General features: G+C 42.4%; 2 protein-coding genes across 2 annotated transcripts in view; one reads left to right on the top strand and one right to left on the bottom strand.

Annotated features, from left to right (window-relative positions):
* Positions 1-330: 330 nt before the first annotated feature.
* Positions 331-14,062, top strand: LOC140378176 (GRB2-related adapter protein-like). Its single transcript, XM_072463893.1, has 5 exons — positions 331-438; positions 1,394-1,488; positions 4,728-4,847; positions 11,713-12,049; positions 13,857-14,062. Exons 1-5 carry the CDS (start codon positions 361-363, stop codon positions 14,034-14,036), a joined length of 810 nt encoding a protein of 269 aa, XP_072319994.1. The 5' UTR covers positions 331-360; the 3' UTR covers positions 14,037-14,062.
* Positions 14,063-19,948: 5,886 nt separating this feature from the next.
* Positions 19,949-23,031, bottom strand: part of slc5a10 (solute carrier family 5 member 10) — a 43,763-nt gene continuing 40,680 nt past the window's right edge. Inside the window, exons 13-14 of the mRNA XM_072464025.1 lie at positions 20,386-20,479; positions 19,949-20,246 (exon numbers count right to left, since the gene is read on the bottom strand). Of these exons, the coding sequence (XP_072320126.1) occupies positions 20,059-20,246; positions 20,386-20,479 (282 nt within the window). The 3' untranslated portion in view covers positions 19,949-20,058. The remainder of the gene's footprint in view (positions 20,247-20,385; positions 20,480-23,031) is intronic.

Genomic DNA, 23,031 nt, shown 5'->3' with positions numbered 1-23,031 from the left:
AAGTTCCACAGCTTTGAACGTGCTCCACAAACGGGCCCAGATCCGACACGTGCCATTCTTCTTCTTCTCCTATTTCCGTCCCGTTTCTGATTTCCCCGGCGATTAATCCCGCCGCGCTTCGGCCTGTTATCTAAAGATGTCGGCTCACGTGTTCCTCTCCTCCACCTCGGGTCACGTGGAGGCGCCGGCGGCGGGAGTGAGGGGAGTGAGGGCGGGGCAGGCAGGGGGGGAGTGAGGGCGGGGGCACTTGTCATTAACTAACGAGCACATAATGTCAATGGCTCGCTCGCCCGCCTCACGCGCGTTACGTCCTCGTTATCTCATCGCTGGCCCGTCTTGTTAAAGCTGGCGCGGGACGACATGGAGGCGGTCGCCCTGTTCTCGTACCTCTCTGCACAACGGGACGAGGTCAGCTTCAGCAAGGGGGAGATCGTCAAGGTGAGTGCAAACCAGGCCAAAAGAGGCCAAACGAGGGATGTTTTTGTGTTTGGAGGAGAAAAGAAGAATGTAAACCTGCACTTTTTATGGTAAAGTTGAGATAATATCTAACAAAACGCTAGCAATTAGTCCAACATGTGCTAAAAATGTCTTTATATCTCTAAAATATATCTAGAATTGAAAAATTTCACATTTTAAATTATGTCGCAAGTTTCTTTTATCTTTATTTCCATTAGCTCTTTATGCTCTTTTGTTACTGATATGTCATGTATTTACAGATAATTATAGTGGGATAATTTAATCATAATTTCACTCATAAATGGTTTAAACTGTTAAGAAAAATTATAATTTGTTGTTTGATTTTAAAGTAATTTTGTAAAAATAAATAAAAAATGTGTTGAAATTGTTTTAAAAGAAATCACAGTTCAATGTTTTTATTATTTATGTTTATTTAATAGTGACATTTGATAAAGCTGCTGTTTATTCAAGGTCATAATGTTTCTTTTTGTGTGAATATATTCAGTCAAAGTATTTGGAATAAGTTTATTTTTAATCTTCATTTCTTTTCATTTTGTTTGCTGTTATTTGTTGTTTGATGTTTCAAAGTTTGTGAATCTTGTTTTTATTCACTGACAATGGCATTAAACCTTGTTCTGATCCTTATTATTTTTGCCAAAGACGTTCACACAGTTCATTTATATTATATTTATATTTTCCTACTAGTTTATATTCACAATAACATGTACAATCCTGTTTACGCGCCACCTCTGCGTCCAGAAGGTCAAATAAAGGTTAAAACAACATGTAAACATTATCAGTTGGATATTTTGACGCCGTCTGAAAGTTTTATCACATCAGAATTTCCCAGCGCGTTCATAATGAGACACTGCTCTAATATTAATAATGATAATAATAATGATAATAATAAATGCTTCATAAAGTGTGTGTGTTGCAGGTGACAGATATGGAGGATGATTCATGGTTCGCAGCAGAGGTCCACGGAAAGAGAGGATACGTGCCCGAGAACTACATCTCACTGCTGCCACACCCGTGAGAAAACTACTGACACTGTGTACTATCTACTGACACTGTGTACTATCTACTGACACTGTGTACTATCTACTGACACTGTGTACTATCTACTGACACTGTGTACAAGCTACTGACACTGTGTACTATCTACTGACACTGTGTACAAGCTACTGACACTGTGTACTATCTACTGACACTGTGTACAAGCTACTGACACTGTGTACTATCTACTGACACTGTGTACAAGCTACTGACACTGTGTACTATCTACTGACACTGTGTACAATCTACTGACACTGTGTACAATCTACTGACACTGTGTACAATGTACTGACACTGTGTACTAACTACTGACACTAACTACTGACACTGTGTACAATCTACTGACACTGTGTACAATCTACTGACACTGTGTACTAACTACTGACACTGTGTACAATCTACTGACACTGTGTACTAACTACTGACACTGTGTACTAACTACTGACACTAACTACTGACACTGTGTACAATCTACTGACACTGTGTACTAACTACTGACTCTGTGTACTATCTACTGACACTGTGTACTAACTACTGACACTGTGTACAATCTACTGACACTGTGTATAATCTACTGGCACTGTGTACTATCTACTGACACTGTGTACAAGCTACTGACACTGTGTACTAACTACTGACACTGTGTACTATCTACTGACACTGTGTACTATCTACTGACACTGTGTACAATCTGCTGACACTGTGTACTATCTACTGACACTGTGTACAATCTACTGGCACTGTGTACAATCTACTGACACTGTGTACAAGCTACTGACACTGTGTACTAACTACTGACACTGTGTACTATCTACTGACACTGTGTACTATCTACTGACACTGTGTACAATCTGCTGACACTGTGTACTATCTACTGACACTGTGTACTATCTACTGACACTGTGTACTATCTACTGACACTGTGTACAATCTACTGGCACTGTGTACAATCTACTGACACTGTGTACTATCTACTGACACTGTGTACTATCTACTGACACTGTGTACTATCTACTGACACTGTGTACAATCTACTGGCACTGTGTACAATCTACTGACACTGTGTACAATCTACTGACTCTGTGTACAATCTGCTGACACTGTGTACTATCTACTGACACTGTGTACAATCTACTGGCACTGTGTACAATCTACTGACTCTCTGTACAATCTACTGACACTGTGTACTAACTACTGACACTGTGTACAATCTACTGACACTGTGTACAATCTACTGACTCTGTGTACAATCTACTGACACTGTGTACTAACTACTGACTCTGTGTACAATCTACTGACACTGTGTACTAACTACTGACACTGTGTACAATCTACTGACACTGTGTACAATCTGCTGACACTGTGCTCCGGTCGTCCCCGGTGACGCTCCGGTCGTCCCCGGCGACGCTCCGGTCAGTGCTTGGTTTGTGTGGTTATGTAACTGATGGATCTGACTCTCCAAACACTGACTCTTTATTGAACAGTTGTTTTGTCGGTGAAATGAACTGAAAACATTGAATTGATTTGAATAAGTGTGATTTTTATTGAAAATGACAAAAGAAAAAAAGCTGTAACAATAAAATTAGTTTAAAGGGCGCGTGACATATAAATGATAGTTTTACACCAATCGAGCAGGTATTTGTGAAGAAAAGTCGAAAAATCTGTAAAAAAAATCAAAATGACAGGAAGTGACATCACACCGGGAACACTCATTTATTATACATCATTTGCACAAATGAAACAACTTTTTTAGTCTCTAAACATTAATTCAACAAAATGAAGTCGCTCTCATATATTTTTCTTTGTCAAATTTTTTTAAATAATTGTGACATTAGATGAGTTTTGGCCCAGTGTTTGCTGGGTAATTTCTTACTGTGATGTCATCAATTACAAACAGGAAGTGAAATTATAAACCTAAAAAATTTGCTATTCTGTGATAACGTTTTTATCATTTTTAGCAACATTTATAATATATTTACGTCGGTGTAATCCCTCATTCGTCCAGGCGTGTTCCATAGTAGAAAAAGCTTCAGTTGTAGTCATCTGGACTCAGTTTGAAAAAGTAGACGTTTCGACTCTCATCCAAGAGTCATTGTCAATAACAGAATTTATCGGATATCGGATGTATATCGGAGTTCTCGACCTAAATTCTGTTATTGACAATGACTCTTGGATGAGAGTCGAAACGTCTACTTTTTCAAACTGAGTCCAGATGACTACAACTGAAGCTTTTTCTACAATAATATATTTACCTTACATATATATATATATATATATACATATATATATATATGTGTGTGTGTATTCATGTACTCATGTACTCATATACTCATGTACTCATATACTCATGTACTCATGTACCCATGTACCCATGTACTCATGTACTCATGTACACATGTACTCATGTACTCATGTACTCATGTACTCATGTACTCATGTACTCATGTACTCATATACTCATATATTTATATACTCATATACTCATATACTCATATACTTATATACTCATGTACTCATGTACTCATATACTTATATACTCATGTACTCATACTTATATACTCATGTACTCATATACTCATATACTCATATACTCTTGTACTCATATACTCATATACTCATATACTCATGTACTCATATACTTATATACTCATATACTCATATACTCATGTACTCATGTACTCATGTACTCATGTACTCATATACTCATGTACTCATATACTTATATACTCATGTACTCATATACTCATATACTCATATACTCATATACTCATGTACTCATGTACTCATATACTTATATACTCATGTACTCATATACTCATATACTCATGTACTCATATACTCATGTACTCATATACTCATATACTCATGTACTCATATACTCATATACTCATGTACTCATGTACTCATATACTTATATACTCATGTACTCATATACTCATATACTCATGTACTCATATACTCATATACTCATGTACTCATATACTCATGTACTCATATACTCATATACTCATGTACTCATATACTCATGTACTCATATACTCATATACTCATGTACTCATATACTCATATACTCATGTAATCATATACTCATATACTCATGTACTAATATACTCATGTACTCATGTACTCATATACTCATATACTCATGTACTCATATACTCATATACTCATGTACTCATGTACTCATATACTTATATACTCATGTACTGTTGCAGGTGGTTCGCAGGCAGCATCACACGTGCAGATGCAGAACAGCGCCTCCGGTGGCAGGACACGGGAGTGTTCATGGTGCGGGAGAGTGAGTCGGCCCCGGGGGAGTTTTCACTGTCGGTCAGGTATGTTAGCTCCGCCCACTGACTTATAAATACTTACCTCTCATATCATGAACATGTGATGAGTCGACAGACGAGAACGTGTGTTTTCTCTGATTTAACAACAGTTTGACTTCTCGCCTCGTTCCTGTCGTCGTTTCTCAACCATTTCCATAAACTCTTATTCGTTTTTGCTAAATATAAACACATTTCTGGCCGTTTCCCCACTAGAATTTGCTGCTGTGACATAATAAACCCTCTCTTTCTCCTGTAATCGTTCAAATGTGTCAATGTCAAAGAACTGGACCATTTGAAGAGTTTCGCGAGACGTCGTCGTAGTCAAATCCCGGCGCTCGTCTGAAGAGTGTAATCTGGGACGTTCATCATCAGAGGCTAAATGTGGTGCTCAACAGCCCCAGGACATTACGCAACTCACTTCTGAATTAAAAACACGCTCTGTATAAGCTGCACAACAGGCGCCGCACACGTGAACATTAGCGCTCAATGCTATTCGCTACAGGCCGGTTATGGAACAGAACAACCACGAAATGTTGTTTTTTTAGTGCTGAAAAAATATCCAGGTGGTTTAGGGCGTGGCCAGGGAAAGTTTAGCAAATATTTGTAAATGACGTGAGTGACTGAGCGAACACGTTGAGTCTATTTCAAGTTGTGTCAAGTATTTTTTTCAGGAGTTTCCCGACAAAAGAGAAAGTGTAAAAAAAAATTAAAAAAGGGGGAAAAAGGAAAGAGAAAAAGTGAATTTGAAGTTAAAATACTCAACACTGATTTAATAATATACAGTTTTAATTGAATTCATTGGTGCAGTGATTGAGACTTCATGCAGCGTTTTAGTCTCTATTCTGCAAGAACGGACTGGAGTCTTGCATTAGGGGGATTTGAACTGGAAACCCCTTAGTCGAAGGGTAAATGCTCACTTACCTTTCATGAAAATGTGATGACATGTTACTTTTTTGAGTTGTCCAACAAGTAAACTAAAAACACGAGCTCTTTGGTGCAGAAAACCCAGAACAAACTGTCATTGTCTCTAAACCATTATGATAATTGCGTTTTAGGTGTGTCGTCGTCCCTCTAAACCACATTCCCTCACACACCAGACGCTTCCTCTTCTCCTCACTTCGTTCTGTTTGTTCTGTTTGTTCTGTTTGTTCTGAGGCGTCGTGTTGACAAAGAAGATTTAGAGTCTGCGCAGGCCCAGGACTCAGAAAACACTCATGTTTTTCAACTGCGACACATTTAAAAAGCAGTTCTAAAGATGGAAATCTACTGAATGTAAAATATATGTTGAACGTTTTTTTGTTTTTTTAATCCGCACATATTAAAGTCGTACGAAGTAACTTTTCAAATGTAAGGTCAAGCCTCCTGCTAGTCTCCATAGCGATAGATATGTTTACATTCCAGGTAAAACAATAATAATAATTAAAGCCGCAAGCGGCATCCAACGGCCCTCGCGGGCCGCCGGCCTTCCGACTCTGCGCTTTCGACTTGATAAAGATGGCGCCCTTATTGTGTGTTGAATTAAAAAAGAACTTGACAGACGGCGACACATTGGACATGGCCAATCCAGTGCAAATGAACACAAGTGTCAGTCAAATTTGCGGCTCCGTCGCACAGAGACCGTAAAAGCTATCCTTAAAATTTGGATAACTTTAGATGCCCCACTTGTCTAGAAGACGTACACCGATTTTGAGGTTGGTGGGCAAAACGCACTAGGAGGAGTTCGTTAAAGTGTGAAACATAAAAATGTGGATATTTGAGAGATTTTGCGGTTTTCCCATAGGGATAACATGGGAGGTTTCTGTCATCGCTACGACTACGCCGTAAAAATTAAGGCATTTGTCTGATTGGCTTTTTTGATCGGGACGCCAAAATAGAATTTTGGGTAAAGTTTAGAACATTTTGGTAAAACTAATTTTTGACCTTCAATGTTAATTTAAAGGTCACTCTGTAGGGGGCGCTATCGCGCCCATTTCAATTTTATCATCATAAACTGGTCCAAACTAGAAAGTTTAACAACTGATTCAAATATGGTCCTAATCGGACTCGTTTTGATCAAATGGGAGCAATTTTTAGATTAGCAATAAGTGGTCCAACTTTGCGGCTGCGCCGCACACAGAGCGTAAAAGGTATACCAAAAATTTGGATAACTTTAGATGCCCCACTTGTCCAGAGGACGTACGCCGATTTTGAAGTCGGTGGGCAAAACGCCCTAGGAGGAGTTCGTCAAAGTTTGACGTAAACAAAATGGCTAACTCAGCTTGTTTTCATTTTCAAAGGAAGATGGCGGGCATAGGGTAAGTCTGGGGGCGTGGCCACAATGATATATTTTTTTTGTCCTCACGAGAGGAATGCGTGTCCCGAATTTTGTAGCTCTACGACAAAGTTGACCTCGGGGCGTCTCCCATAGGCGCAATGTATTTTGACTTTTGTCGGTGGCGCTGTCGCGCCATTTTTTGACGAAAAAAAAAATGGCCCAAAAAAAATAAAAATTTTCGTCGATTCTGAATTTTGGGCAAAGTTTGGTGAGTTTTTGAGCATGTTCAGGGGGTCAAATTAGAGTTCAAAGCGCTGAAGAAGAACAAGAAAAATTAAAGCCGCAAGCGGCATCCAACGGCCCTCGCGGGCCGCCGGCCTTCCCACTCTGCGCTTTCGACTTGATAAAGATGGCGCCCTTATTGTGTGTTGAATAAAAAAAGAACTTTACAGACGGCGACACATTGGACAAGGCCAATCCAGTGTAAATCAACACAAGTGTCAGTCAAATTTGCTGCGCCGCCGCACAGAGACCGTAGCACTTGGAATAAAAATATGGATAACTTTTGATGCCGCGCTTGTGTAGATGATATTTCCCAAAGTAAAGCTTGATCGAGCTATTGCCCACGGAGGAGTTTGTTAAAGTGTGAAGCGTAAATGTGAACATTTCAAGGATTTGGCGTTTTTCCCATTTGTGACAGTATATTTGCAGCTCCACGGCACAGAGACCGTACCACTTAAAATCAAAATATGACTAACTTTTAATGCCCCGTTTGTGTAGATGATTTCCCCCTAAATATGAGCTTGATCGGGCAATCGGCCTAGGAGGAGTTTGTAAAAGTGTGAAGCGTAAAAATGTGGTCATTTTAGAGATTTCGCTGTTTTCCCATTTCTGACATATATTTGCGGGTCCGCCACACAGAGACCGTAGCACTTAGAATCAAAATATGGGTAAGTTTTGATGGCCCGCTTGTGTAGATGATATTCTCCAAATATGAACTTGATCGGGCTATCGCCCTAGGAGGAGTTTGTTAAAGTGTGAAGTGTAAAAATGTGGTGATTTGAGCGATTCTACGATTTTCCCACAAGGATAACATGGGATGTTTCTGTCATCGCTACGGTTACGCCGTACAAAATATGACTTTGGCTCTCATACTTTTATGATCAGGATGGCAAATTAGAATTTTGTTCAAAATATCATGTCATTTGGAAAAACTCTATTGTTTATAGGCCACTCTGAAAGCCAAATAGTCAGAATTCTGGGAAACGTTTGCGGCTCCGACGCACAGAAACCGTAAAAGTTATCCTTAAAATTTGGATAACTTTAGATGCCCCACTTGTCTAGAGGACGTACACCGATTTTGAGGTTCGTGGGCAAAACGCACTAGGAGGAGTTCGTTAAAGTGTGAAACATAAAAATGTGGATATTTGAGAGATTTTGCGGTTTTCCCATAGGGATAACATGGGAGGTTTCTGTCATCGCTACGACTACGCCGTAAAAAATAAGGCATTTGTCTGATTGGCTTTTTTGATCGGGACGCCAAAATAGAATTTTGGGTAAAGTTTAGAACATTTTGGTAAAACTAATTTTTGACCTTCAATGTTAATTTAAAGGTCACTCTGTAGGGGGCGCTATCGCGCCCATTTCAATTTTGTCATCATAAACTGGTCCAAACTAGAAAGTTTAACAACTGATTCAAATTTGGTCCTAATCGGACTCGTTTTGATCAAATGGGAGCAATTTTTAGATCTGCAATATTCCAAAATAAGTTGTCCAACTTTGCGGCTGCGCCGCACACAGACCGTAAAAGGTATCTCAAAAAATTGGATAACTTTAGATGCCCCACTTGTCCAGAGGACGTACGCCGATTTTGAAGTCGGTGGGCAAAACGCCCTAGGAGGAGTTCGTCAAAGTTTGACGTGAACAAAATTGCTAACACAGCGTGTTTTCATTTTCAAAGGAAGATGGCGGCCATAGGGTAAGTCTGGGGGCGTGGCCACAATGATTTTTTTTTTTTGTCCTCACGAGAGGAATGCGTGTCCCGAATTTCGTAGCTTTACGACAAAGTTGACCTCGGGGCGTCTCCTATAGGCGCAATGTATTTTGACTTTTGTCGGTGGCGCTGTCGCGCCATTTTTTAACGAAAAAAAAAATGGCCCAGAAAAAATAAAATTTTTCGCAGATTCTGAATTTTGGGCAAAGTTTGGTGAGTTTTTGAGCATGTTCAGGGGGTCAAATTAGAGATCAAAGCGCTGAAGAAGAACAAGAAAAATAATAAAAAATATAGCCGCAAGCGGCAATGATCGGCCCTCGCCACGCCGCCGCCACGCCGCAAGAGGAGGGGGCGCTAACGCGCCCCAATTGTCCTTTTATTGCGCCTACTGCTGAATCTGTGACGCTGTCACATCTTCTCCCCTTTGTTTTACCATCAAAAAGCAATTTTATTTTGAATTCTTGGCACAATGTGCGGCTTTGCCGCACAGACACCGTGACTCTTTGAATAAAAATGTGGATCACTTTTGATGGTCCACCCCTGAAGATGAGTCTCACCAAATTTCAGGTTAATAGGGCTAACGCCCTAAGAGGAGTTTGTGAAAGTATAAAGTGTAAACATGTTCTGGCGATTTCCCCATTGGAATAACATGGAAGGTTTCGGTCATCGTTACGGCAACGCCATAACAATTATGACATGGCTCTCATTGACTTTTTTGATGGGGATGCTAAAATTGAGTTGTGTGTCAAATTTCATATAATTTCGCAAAACTAAACATTTAACCTCCATATAAAATCTGTAGGGGGCGCTGTGGCGCCAAATGAATTTATTTCACTTCAAGTAGGTTTAGGGCAAAGAGTTTAACAACTGATTCTAATTTGACGCAATTCGGACTTTATCTGTGCAAACGGCAGAAATTTTAAATATGGGAGATTTCTGAAATTCTAGCTACAGTTTGCGGCTTCGCCGCACAGAGACCGTGACCGATATCAATGTAATTTGATATTTTTTTCAATGTAATTTGGATAACTTTTGATGTCCCACTCCTCAGTAGCATTTTCACCAAATTTCAGCTTTTTAGGGCCAACGCCCTGGGAGGAGTTCGTAAAAGTACGACGTTTGGAAAAACTCCAAAATCATGTTTAGCCATTTTTGAAGCAATATGGCCGACATTTGGTTGGGCGGACGGCGTTGCCGTAGTAATATTTTTTACTTCTCTTGTCACCATCTACCTCTGCGCCAAATTTCATGATTCTACGATCAGATTTTTTTTGGGTCATTTCCCATCTCTCAATGCATTTTTGGTACATTTGGGGGCGCTGACGCGCCAATTTTTTTTATTTTAGAAAAGGGAAATAGCCAGAATGTAGAGAGGCACGATTTTTAGAGGTGTGAACATTTTTGTGACTTTTCGTCAATGTTCACTGGGTGAAAAATAGGGGGGTTGGTCCCGAGAAGAAGAAGAAGAAGAAGAAGAAGAAGAAGAAGAAGAAGAAGAAGAAGAAGAAGAAGAAGAAGAAGAAGAAGAAGAAGAAGAAGAAGAAGAAGAAGAAGAAGAAGAAGAAGAAGAAGAAGAAGAAGAAGAAGAAGAAGAAGAAGAAGAAGAAGAAGAAGAAGAAGAAGAAGAAGAAGAAGAAGAAGAAGAAGAAGAAGAAGAAGAAGAAGAAGAATATTCCGATGCGAAAACAATGTTTCCCATTTTCCAAATATCATAAACTATACATTTTCGGAAAGCGCTCGCGCTTTCCTACCTCATGGTGTGGGTCCCTGGTCACTGACGGGTACTTTCGTTAATTTTGAGTGGGCTCCGCCCACTTTGTGTTTTTGGCCCTCTATACAGTAATAATGTTCAATTTTTGCATTACATGCTTATATGCACGGAACATGCAAGAGATGGGGAACGTATTCGTGAGCTACTTAGCGCAAATGAGTGCTTTATATGTAAAGTGCTCGTTTAGTGCGCACTTTTGCACGGGCTTCACCCGTTTACAACGGTAATGTTCCATTTTCCTACTACTAATTAGTATGCACGGGGCGTGCATTTTAGTTCAATAAGTCGTCCGACCTGTAGGGGGCGCTTTAAGTAGCCTTTACTTAGTCTCGATTTAGTCTCTGTTAAGTTTTTATTTCTATTTTCGAGTAATATGACTCATACATTAAGGCACTGAAATTATTGCGTCAAAAGGTATTTTCAAATATTGTAATAACGTCGATATCACAGTACTTGACAATCGCGTCGCAAAAATGCTTATATTATGCTAATATCGCTAACTGTAACAAGCTAACTAACGACGCTAAACATTGCTACACGCGGCGATGCGCTCTGGCGAGGCTCCGGTGTCACTCGCGCCCGGCCGAGTGTTTGTCAGTCGCCAAAACAGCCCTGGATTTTCATACTTTTTGTTAGCGACGCATTAGCGCTAACTCCTGGAACGGTACCGGCTAATGGAATGCCGGTTGTTTGTTGTTTGCGAAACGAATTTTTATTTTTTTTGTCAAACCGTCGTAACCCGTTATTTTGAAGTTCTTTTACGAAGTCTATTGTATGAAATAAATACTGCTAAAAATACTGCACGGAATATCGTAAATCCTGTGAAAGTGAGAAAAACGCTCTGTTCTTCCAGCTACGGCGACCGAGTGGAGCACTTCCGCGTTCTGGAGGGGGCGGGTCAGTATTGCATTTGGGAGGAGTCCTTCTGCTCTCTGAACCGCCTGCTGGACTTCTACAGGAAGCACAGCATCTCCATGGAGAAGCCCGTCCTGCTCAAAGACCCGCCCGCTCACATACTGCCCTCGTGTGGTCAGAACTCGTACGCCCACGGCCCCCCGAGCCCCCCGAACCACCCGTCCAACCCGTACAGGAGCGGCTCCCAGGAGTCCCTGTGCCCCGGCCGGCCCTCGTCCCGGCCGTCCCGCGCGGAGAGAGGCGCGTCGCCGCAGCCTCTCCGGCCGCTCATGGAGGTAGGAGGAGTTATGGATCAATACTCGTGTCAATCATGCTCATTTTCAGGAACTGCGACGCAAGTAGATCGACATTTTAGACTTTGTTCATCGTAAACCGCAAAATGTATCTAAAACGGCTCAGTAATAGAAGCGGGTTCACTGACTTCCTGTTCAAAACCTCAGAACTGATAAGCTCCGCCTCTTCATAGTGATAAGCCCCACCTCTTCATAGTGATAAGCCTTGCCTCTTCATAGTGATAAGCCCCGCCTCTTCGTAGTGATAAACCCCACCTCTTCATAGTGATAAGCCCCGCCTCTTCATAGTGATAAGCTCCGCCTCTTCATAGTGATAAACCCCACCTCTTCATAGTGATAAGCCCCGCCTCTTCATAGTGATAAGCTCCGCCTCTTCATAGTGATAAGCCCCGCCCCTTCATAGTGATTAGCCCCGCCTCTTCATAGTGATAAGCTCCGCCTCTTCATAGTGATAAGCCCCACCTCTTCATAGTGAAAAGTCCCGCCTCTTCATAGTGATAAGCCCCACCTCTTCATAGTGATAAGCTCCGCCTCTTCATAGTGATAAGCCCCACCTCTTCATAGTGATAAGCTCCGCCTCTTCATAGTGATAAGCCCCACCTCTTCATAGTGATAAGCCTTGCCTCTTCATAGTGATAAGCCCCGCCTCTTCATAGTGATAAACCCCACCTCTTCATAGTGATAAGCCCCGCCTCTTCATAGTGATAAGCTCTGCCTCTTCATAGTGATAAGCCCCGCCCCTTCATAGTGATTAGCCCCGCCTCTTCATAGTGATAAGCTCCGCCTCTTCAAAGTGATAAGCTCCGCCTCTTCATAGTGATAAGCCCCACCTCTTCATAGTGATAAGCTCCGCCTCTTCATAGTGATAAGCCCCGCCTCTTCATAGTGATAAGCTCCGCCTCTTCATAGTGATAAGCCCCACCTCTTCATAGTGATAAGCTCCGCCTCTTCATAGTGATAAGCCCCGCCTCTTCATAGTGATAAGCCCCGCCTCTTCATAGTGATAAGCTCCGCCTCTTCATAGTGATAAGCCCCGCCTCGTCATAGTGATAAGCCCCGCCTCTTCATAGTGATAAGCTCCGCCTCTTCATAGTGATAAGCCCCACCTCTTCATAGTGATAAGCTCCGCCTCTTCATAGTGATAAGCCCCACCTCTTCATAGTGATAAGCTCCGCCTCGTCATAGTGATAAGTCCCGCCCCGCCTCTTCATAGTGATAAGCTCCGCCTCTTCATAGTCACGTTTCACGGTAACAAGCAGCGGATTGTCATGTTTTTATTGGTGAAAAGTTGCTACTTGTTTCAGATCGCTACATGTGCCACTCGGAGTGCACTTTATCATACAGTGTTGTGGGCGGGGATAGGGGGTAGGTGAAAGCAGGAATTTTGAGTAAACTAATGATGGCGCACGGTTAAAAGCTCATTGAAGTTGCACAGTATGTTCTCGTGGTTCTGTGATTTAATGCGTTTACATGTTTTTTTTAAATGAAAAATGTTTAAAATACTGTTTTAGAGATTGACAAATATATATTTTTACACATATGGGTCGTTATTTAGTTTGGACTGACCACCTGACTAGGCCTGTCACAGTATTAAGTTTTGACGAGAACAATATTTTAACAACTTTATGCAACTGGAACAGCCGTAAAGCTGGACAATGAAATGCAATGAATGAATATCAGAATGAAACACTTGTATTCCGTGTCTACAACTCAAATGTGTGTGTGTGTGTGTGTCTGTGTGTCTGTGTGTGTCTGTCTGTGTGTGTGTGTGTGTGTGTGTCTGTCACAGAAAGCCCGTGTGGCTCACGCCCTGTGCGACTTCAGCCCCGCCCACAGCGCCTGTCTACACTTCCAGAGAGGCGACGTCATCCAGCTGCTGGACTGCTCCAGTCACCTGACCTGGAGGGGGCGCTGCAGAGGCCGAGTGGGCATCTTCCCCCCACAATATGTCCAGCCCCTGCACAGCTAACTCTGAACATCATCTGCACATGGACCCAGTTTATCATGAGCGCTTTGAAGTAGAATTATCTCCTCGTGTGTTTGTTCATTCTGGAACGAGGCAAAAGTGGAACGTTGTGTGATTTCAATGCAAAGTTATTAAAATATTTAAAACATCAAAGTGGTTTAGGCATTATATGTATGATAATGTATTTATGTAATGATAAACAAATACATGTGTCATGTGTTTGTCTACAAGGAGATTATTGTTTTTGATGGAGCCTAAAATCTGTTTTAAGTTTTACTGGACAAATACTTGGAATAATGTCGACTCGCAAGTGTTTCATTTGATCAACATATTATATTTATAACATATTTTATCACAAATTATACCACAAATACCACTTAGAGGCTAGAGAACAGTATTTGTCCATCCTATCTAATCTAATCTGTATTTTCTGTTAGTTAAAGCTTTACATTCTTACATTAGGTCAGCTGCCGGTTAATCTGTGAAAATATGTTGTGGCGTTTCACTTTGGCCTTCAGTCTGGAACATTCTGGAACATTCTGGAACATTCTGGAACATTCTGGAACATTCTGACGACAGCGGTTTAAGGGTCTATTCGTAGTTAAAATGTGTTATCGCTTATTGTCGTGTCTTTCTTCTACTTTACAGTCGTATATTTATGATCAACGCAAACGGACTAATCACAATTGTTTTCATCATTAAATCAACTGTTATAATTGCCTCCGTGTGATTTAATTCAGTGCAGGTACTTATGTAAACACTCTATCCTATATTGATTAGACAAATAGTTGTTTATTACCTTAAACAACAAGTAATAACTATTAATATCTAACTTCAACCTCTAGTTTCCAAAGTTCACTTATTACTGTAGGATTTGCCTTGTGAAACTAAAGGAAATCTTGTCGTACTGTCGTGGCGTGTTATGTTTTTGGTGCATTATGCTAATATCGCTAATTGTAACAAGCTAGCTAACTATGCTAAACACTTCTACACGCAGCGAAGAGCTCTGCCGAGGCTCCGGTGTCACTTACGCCCGGTCGAGTGGTTTTCAGTCGCCAAAACAGCCATGAATTTTCGTAGTTTGTGATGTCTGGAGGCTAACGCTAACTGGCGATGCATTAGCGCTAACTCGTGGAACGGTACCGGCTAATGGAATGCAGGTTATTTGTTGTTTACGAAACGAACAAAAAAAATTAACGAAACAAAAGAAAATCTTGTCAAACCGTCGTGGCACGATATGTTTTTGGCATATTATGCTAATATTGCTAACTGTAAGAAGCTAGCTAACTACGCAAAGCACTTCTACACATGGTGACCCGGTGACACTTTTCACAGTAACATATAGCAAACGTTACGACACAATACATCTTTAATACAACATCAAAAAACAAAATGCTACACACACACAAAAACTCAAAACAGTGTATACTTCATAGACTGCAGTCAAAACAGAGTGTGTACTTCATAGACTAGTCAAAACAGAGTGTGTACTTCATAGACTGCAGTCAAAACAGAGTGTGTACTTCATAGACTAGTCAAAACAGAGTGTGTACTTCATAGACTGCAGTCAAAACAGAGTGTGTACTTCATAGACTAGTCAAAACAGAGTGTGTACTTCATAGACTGCAGTCAAAACAGAGTGTGTACTTCATAGACTAGTCAAAACAGAGTGTGTACTTCATAGACTGCAGTCAAAACAGAGTGTGTACTTCATAGACTGCAGTCAAAACAGTGTGTACTTCATAGACTGCAGTCAAAACAGAGTGTACTTGCTAGGCTACAGTAAAATCAGTGTGTACTTCCTAGACTGCAGTCAAAACAGAGTGTGTACTTCATAGACTGCAGTCAAAACAGAGTGTGTACTTCATAGACTAGTCAAAACAGTGTGTGTACTTCATAGACTGCAGTCAAAACAGAGTGTACTTCCTAAACTGCAGTCCAAACGGGGTGTGTACTTCCTAGACTGCATTCCAGATGTTTCTCAGTACGACCTCGATAACATCTGGAACCTCTTATCTGGAATGTGCTGCAATGTTTTCACATAGAAAGAAGTGTTTAAAAGGTATTTACGAAGCAAGACAAACAGAATGGACTAGAATAAGAATACACACACGCACACACACGCACAGACACACACACGCACAGACACACACACACACACACGCACGCACACAGACACACACACACACCCACACACAGACACACACGCACAGACACACACGCACACACACAGACACACACACACACACACACTCACACACACAGACACACACACACCTGCACAGACACACACACACATGCACACACAGACACACACACACACAGACGCGCACACAGACACACACACACAGACACACAGACACAGACATACACACAGACACACTCACAGACACAGACACACACACACACACACACAGACACACACACACACACACACTCACACAGACACACACTCACACAGACACACACTGTGTGTGTGTCTGTGTGTGTGAGTGTGGAGCGACCGACGCTGCCAAAAAAAGAGCTGCTCCACATTTTTACGACGCCGTGAGAAAAAGCTGAGGCTCAGACTTTGTCCTGAAACGAGACCTGACGATATTTAGTCCTTTTTAACCGTTTGTCGCTTGTTGCTAACGCTACACACGAAGCACTGATATGTCGACCGGAGAAGTGAAATCCATTTGCAGAAGTGTTTGGATCGCCTGTAAGAATCTATAATTAAGTACAATTAAAGACGCCAAGATTAGTTTGTTTAGTCGATAATTGTGATCGTTTACGTCACAATGTAGTCATGACGACTCAAATTGAACATTTTAGAAGCAGAAATGGACTATAAATGACTTATTCAAAGTCAAGCCACACTCCAAAAAACTAAACCTAAATGCAAAGTGCTCTTTTATTTCTCTGATTATCGAACTGCTGCTCGAGTAACATTTACTTACAAAATGTATGTCATAAAGTTGTGACGAGGTGATGAATAAAAGGAGTTTCTGTAAAATAACACTAAATTACATATTGTAACATCCCTGAACACAACAGACTACAAACAAAATCTGTCACAAAAAAGGATCTAAAAATGTGTTTTAAATGTGTGACAATTCCTGTAAACCGCTTTAAAAGCCTAAACTATGACAACGTTTTACTCTTTTTTTAAAGTAGCCTCTGAATTCATCTTAAAGGCACAAAAGGAGGACAGAGACGTGAGGTGGAGGTGTGGGTGTATGTGGAGGTGTGGGTGGAGGTGTATGTGGAGGTGTGGGTGGAGGTGTGGGTGTATGTGGAGGTGTATGTGGAGGTGTGGGTGGAGGTGTGGGTGTATGTGGAGGTGTATGTGGAGGTGTGGGTGGAGGTGTGGGTGTATGTGGAGGTGTGGGTGGAGGTGTATGTGGAGGTGTGGGTGGAGGTGTGGGTGTATGTGGAGGTGTATGTGGAGGTGTGGGTGGAGGTGGAGGTGTGGGTGGAGGTGTGGGTGGAGGTGTGGGTGTATGTGGAGCTGTGGGTGTATGTGGAGGTGTGGGTGGAGGTGTATGTGGAGGTGTGGGTGGAGGTGTGGGTGTATGTGGAGGTGTATGTGGAGGTGTGGGTGGAGGTGGAGGTGTGGGTGGAGGTGTGGGTGGAGGTGTGGGTGTATGTGGAGCTGTGGGTGTATGTGGAGGTGTGGGTGGAGGTGTATGTGGAGGTGTATGTGGAGGTGTGGGTGGAGGTGTGGGTGTATGTGGAGGTGTATGTGGAGGTGTGGGTGGAGGTGTGGGTGTATGTGGAGGTGTGGGTGGAGGTGTATGTGGAGGTGTGGGTGGAGGTGTGGGTGTATGTGGAGGTGTATGTGGAGGTGTGGGTGGAGGTGTATGTGGAGGTGGAGGTGTGGGTGGAGGTGTGGGTGTATGTGGAGGTGTATGTGGAGGTGGAGGTGTGGGTGGAGGTGTATGTGGAGGTGTGGGTGGAGGTGTGGGTGGAGGTGTATGTGGAGGTGTAGGTGTATGTGGAGGTGTGGGTGGAAGTGTGGGTGGAGGTGTAGGTGGAGGTGTATGTGGAGGTGGAGGTGTGGGTGGAGGTGTGGGTGTATGTGGAGGTGGAGGTGTGGGTGGAGGTGTATGTGGAGGTGTGGGTGGAGGTGTGGGTGTATGTGGAGGTGTATGTGGAGGTGTGGGTGGAGGTGGAGGTGTGGGTGGAGGTGTGGGTGTATGTGGAGGTGGAGGTGGAGGTGTGGGTGGAGGTGTATGTGGAGGTGTGGGTGGAGGTGTGGGTGGAGGTGTATGTGGAGGTGTAGGTGTATGTGGAGGTGTGGGTGGAAGTGTGGGTGGAGGTGTAGGTGGAGGTGTATGTGGAGGTGGAGGTGTGGGTGGAGGTGTGGGTGTATGTGGAGGTGTGGGTGGAGGTGTGGGTGTATGTGGAGGTGTGGGTGGAGGTGTGGGTGTATGTGGAGGTGTATGTGGAGGTGGAGGTGTGGGTGGAGGTGTATGTGGAGGTGTGGGTGGAGGTGTGGGTGGAGGTGTATGTGGAGGTGTAGGTGTATGTGGAGGTGTATGTGGAGGTGTGGGTGGAAGTGTGGGTGGAGGTGTAGGTGGAGGTGTATGTGGAGGTGGAGGTGTGGGTGGAGGTGTGGGTGTATGTGGAGGTGGAGGTGTGGGTGGAGGTGTATGTGGAGGTGTGGGTGGAGGTGTGGGTGGAGGTGTATGTGGAGGTGTAGGTGTATGTGGAGGTGTGGGTGGAAGTGTGGGTGGAGGTGTAGGTGGAGGTGTATGTGGAGGTGGAGGTGTGGGTGGAGGTGTGGGTGTATGTGGAGGTGGAGGTGTGGGTGGAGGTGTATGTGGAGGTGTGGGTGGAGGTGTATGTGTAGGTGGAGGTGTGGGTGGAGGTGTATTTGCTCATGTCTCGTGTGGGTTCGTTGGTGGAACTTTCCTGGAATGCGCTGGAGCTCAGTGTTTTCCCTTCGCTCGGGCGGAGCGCACACGTGTTGTTTTCCCTTTTTTTAGGCAGGCGTGTATTTCCTGTTAGAGATACTGCATTCTCCTCCTCCCTGCTGTCTTCCTCCTCCTCTTCTTCCTCATCTTCCTCCTTCTCTTCCTCCTTCTCCTCCTCATCTTCCTCCTTCTCCTCTTCTTCCTCCTTCTCCTTCTATTCTTGTCAAAACTGTTAAAAATATCCTGACAAAACACATGTATTTGAGTGACTTCTCTGTGGTTTTATTATTTATATCAGTGGTGGAAAAAGTACCCAATTGTCTTACTTAAAGCGCCCCCTACAGGCCGGACGACACGCTGAACTAAAATGCAGTTAAAATAATATGCATTGTCCGCACCGTAAAAAAAACTATTTCAAATATATTTTGAAATTTGAAAAAAAATATACAAATGTTATCACAGAATAGCAAATTTTTTGGTTTATATTTTCACTTCCTGGTTGTACTTGATGACATCACACAAGGAAATCACCCAGCAAACACTGGGAAAAAACTCATTTAATGTCACTTTTTTGATTTGACAAATAAAAATGAATGAGAGCGACTTTATTTTGTTGAATTAATGCTTAGAGGGTCAAAAATGTTGTTTATTTGTGTAAATTCTGCATAAACTTTTTTAAACGTTTTCTACACAACCTGCTCGATTAGAGTAAAACTATCATTTATACTTACAACAGGTATAAATACACTAAATAAAGTCAAAATTACAACATCGTAAAAACCTGTCATGGGCACTTTAAGTAAAAGTACAGTTAAAGGAGCAACAACAACAAAATAGTAAAAGTATGACAAGGAAAAATCAACAATCGACAAAAGTAAAAGTATTAACGTTTAAAAATGTACTTCAAGTATTTCAGACGCAGTTTGAGAGCGTCAAAAGTAGTGATCTATAAAAAATACATGTGCTGTTTTGATTCCCTCATATTTCCAGCTGTTTTTGTATATTTTTGTTGGATCGTGCTAAAAATAACCCCTCAGGCCGTCTCAAATACTACGGAAAAGTACTTTTAAACCCAAAACAATCACAAAACAGAGAGTAAAAGGGCGAGTGGCGCGTGCTTCCGGTCAGGCGAAGTAGGCGTAGAGGAACACGTTGATGCTGACCAGGAGGATGGCGTTGGCACAGCAGAACCGGGACCAGAACACGCTCTCCCTCACGCTGGGCACGCGGGGGGGCGGAGCCGGGTCGGAGCCCCCCGCCGCCGACATGCACAGAGCGGGCCCCCGGAAACACGGGCCCCGCCTCACCGGATCTGGCACGACACAGAGGGGAGTGAGCGCAGGGCCTTCCTTGACCCCTCGATTCCTCCCTCCTCGAAGACGGGAGGAAGGAGGGAGGAATCGAGGGGTTTTGGGCGCGGCCGCGGCGGGAGAACGAGGTCGGATTCTTACCCTGAGAACTACGGCGGCTGACGGAGGACACTTTCTGCATGGGGATGTCCCTCGGGGGCGGCTCGGAGATGGTCCACCACGTCAGATTGTACAACTGGAACAAATGAGGGGAAAGGAACCGGAGAGGAACGTGAGATGCAGGACGTGAAGTGTCCTAGTGTCCTAGTTTAATCCCGGGATAGTCCTGGTTCAGTCCTAGTTTAATTCTGGGATAGTCCTGGTTCAGCCCTGGTTTAATCCCGGGATAGTCCTGGTTCAGTCCTAGTTTAATCCCGGGATAGTCCTGGTTCAGTCCTAGTTTAATTCTGGGATAGTCCTGGTTCAGCCCTGGTTTAATCCCGGGATAGTCCTGGTTCAGTCCTAGTTCAATCCCGGGATAGTCCTGGTTCAGTCCTAGTTTAATCCCGGGATAGTCCTGGTTCAGTCCTGGTTTAATCCCGGGATAGTCCTGGTTCAGTCCTAGTTTAATCCCGGGATAGTCCTGGTTCAGTCCTAGTTTAATCCCGGGATAGTCCTGGTTCAGTCCTAGTTTAATCCCGGGATAGTCCTGGTTCAGTCCTAGTTTAATCCCGGGATAGTCCTGGTTCAGTCCTAGTTCAATCCCGGGATAGTCCTGGTTCAGTCCTAGTTTAATCCCGGGATAGTCCTGGTTCAGTCCTGGTTTAATCCCGGGATAGTCCTGGTTCAGTCCTAGTTTAATCCCGGGATAGTCCTGGTTCAGTCCTAGTTTAATCCCGGGATAGTCCTGGTTCAGTCCTAGTTTAATCCCGGGATAGTCCTGGTTCAGTCCTAGTTTAATCCCGGGATAGTCCTGGTTCAGTCCTAGTTTAATCCCGGGATAGTCCTGGTTCAGTCCTGGTTTAATCCCGGGATAGTCCTGGTTCAGTCCTAGTTTAATCCCGGGATAGTCCTGGTTCAGTCCTAGTTTAATCCCGGGATAGTCCTGGTTCAGTCCTAGTTTAATCCCGGGATAGTCCTGGTTCAGTCCTGGTTTAATCCCGGGATAGTCCTGGTTCAGTCCTGGTTTAATCCCGGGATAGTCCTGGTTCAGTCCTAGTTTAATCCCGGGATAGTCCTGGTTCAGTCCTAGTTTAATCCCGGGATAGTCCTGGTTCAGTCCTGGTTTAATCCCGGGATAGTCCTGGTTCAGTCCTGGTTTAATCCCGGGATAGTCCTGGTTCAGTCCTGGTTTAATCCCGGGATAGTCCTGGTTCAGTCCTGGTTTAATCCCGGGATAGTCCTAGTTCAGTCCTAGTTTAATCCCGGGATAGACCTGGTTCAGTCCTAGTTTAATCCCGGGATAGTCTCTGGTTCAGTCCTGGTTTAATCCCGGGATAGTCCTGGTTCAGTCCTGGTTTAATCCCGGGATAGTCCTAGTTCAGTCCTAGTTTAATCCCGGGATAGACCTGGTTCAGTCCTAGTTTAATCCCGGGATAGTCTCTGGTTCAGTCCTAGTTTAATCCCGGGATAGTCCTGGTTCAGTCAAACAAATCCCATTTTACTAATCTTTGTTTTGCTTTTGTTTTGTGTAAATTACGATCAAACTGTCAGACCGGTGACGTTCCCCTGAGGCTACTTCCTGTTTCCTGTCGTCTCTGCCCCGCCCTGACTTCGCCCGAGGTAAACAGAGCAGTTTGTGAAACCGGAACCCGGGACGGGGACCGAGTTTCCAATCCTACAAAGACGCAGCCGGTGGGACGGTAACTCGATGACCGGCGTACACAAAGCTACTCGCTGTACTGCAGTGGAACAGTGAAGGCAACAAATACTGCATTGTATATGTTCAGAGTACTACTTTCACTTGGCCTACTTCAAAACAGACACACCGGGAAAAATAAATAAATAAAATAATAATAATAAAAATGAAATAATAGTAATAATAATAATGATAATAATAAAAATAATTGTATTAGTTATAATAATAATAATGATGATAATAATAATAAAAATTATTGTATTACTTATAATAATAATAATGATGACAATAATAATACAAATAATTATATTACTTATAATAATAATGATGATAATAAAAATAAATAATAATAATAATGATAATAAAAATAATTGTAATAATGATAATAATAATGATAATAAAAAGTAAATAATGATAATGATAATAAAAAATAATTGTATTACTTATAATAATAATGATAATAAAATAATTGTAATAATAATAATAATGATAATAAAAAGTAAATAATGATAATGATAATAAAAATAATTGTATTACTTATAATAATAATGATAATAAAAAATGAAATAATAGTAATAATGATAATGAACATAATAATAATAAAACTGATTGTATCACTACTAATAATAATGATAATAAAAAATAAAATGAGAATAATAATGATATGTCGGTGTAATCCCTCATTCGTCCAGGCGTGTTCCATAGTAGAAAAAGCTTCAGTTGTAGTCATCTGGACTCAGTTAGAAAAAATAGACGTTTCGACTCTCATCCAAGAGTCATTGTCAATAAAAGAATTTAGATCGAGAACTCCGATATTAATACTGTTCTGTGGTAAGACCCGCCCATTGACTTCAGGAAGGCTCCGCCCAATGGGCGGGTCTTACCACAGAACAGTATTAATATCGGAGTTCTCGATCTAAATTCTTTTATTGACAATGACTCTTGGATGA

The sequence above is a fragment of the Eucyclogobius newberryi genome, unplaced genomic scaffold, assembly GCF_026437365.1.
Source record: "Eucyclogobius newberryi isolate DKJ021-1_F unplaced genomic scaffold, fEucNew1.0.hap1 SCAF_4, whole genome shotgun sequence".
In the NCBI taxonomy this organism is placed as follows: Eukaryota; Metazoa; Chordata; class Actinopteri; order Gobiiformes; family Gobiidae; genus Eucyclogobius; species Eucyclogobius newberryi.
Note: the sequence above shows the minus strand (reverse complement) of the source record. Positions and strands in the feature narration are given on the sequence as shown.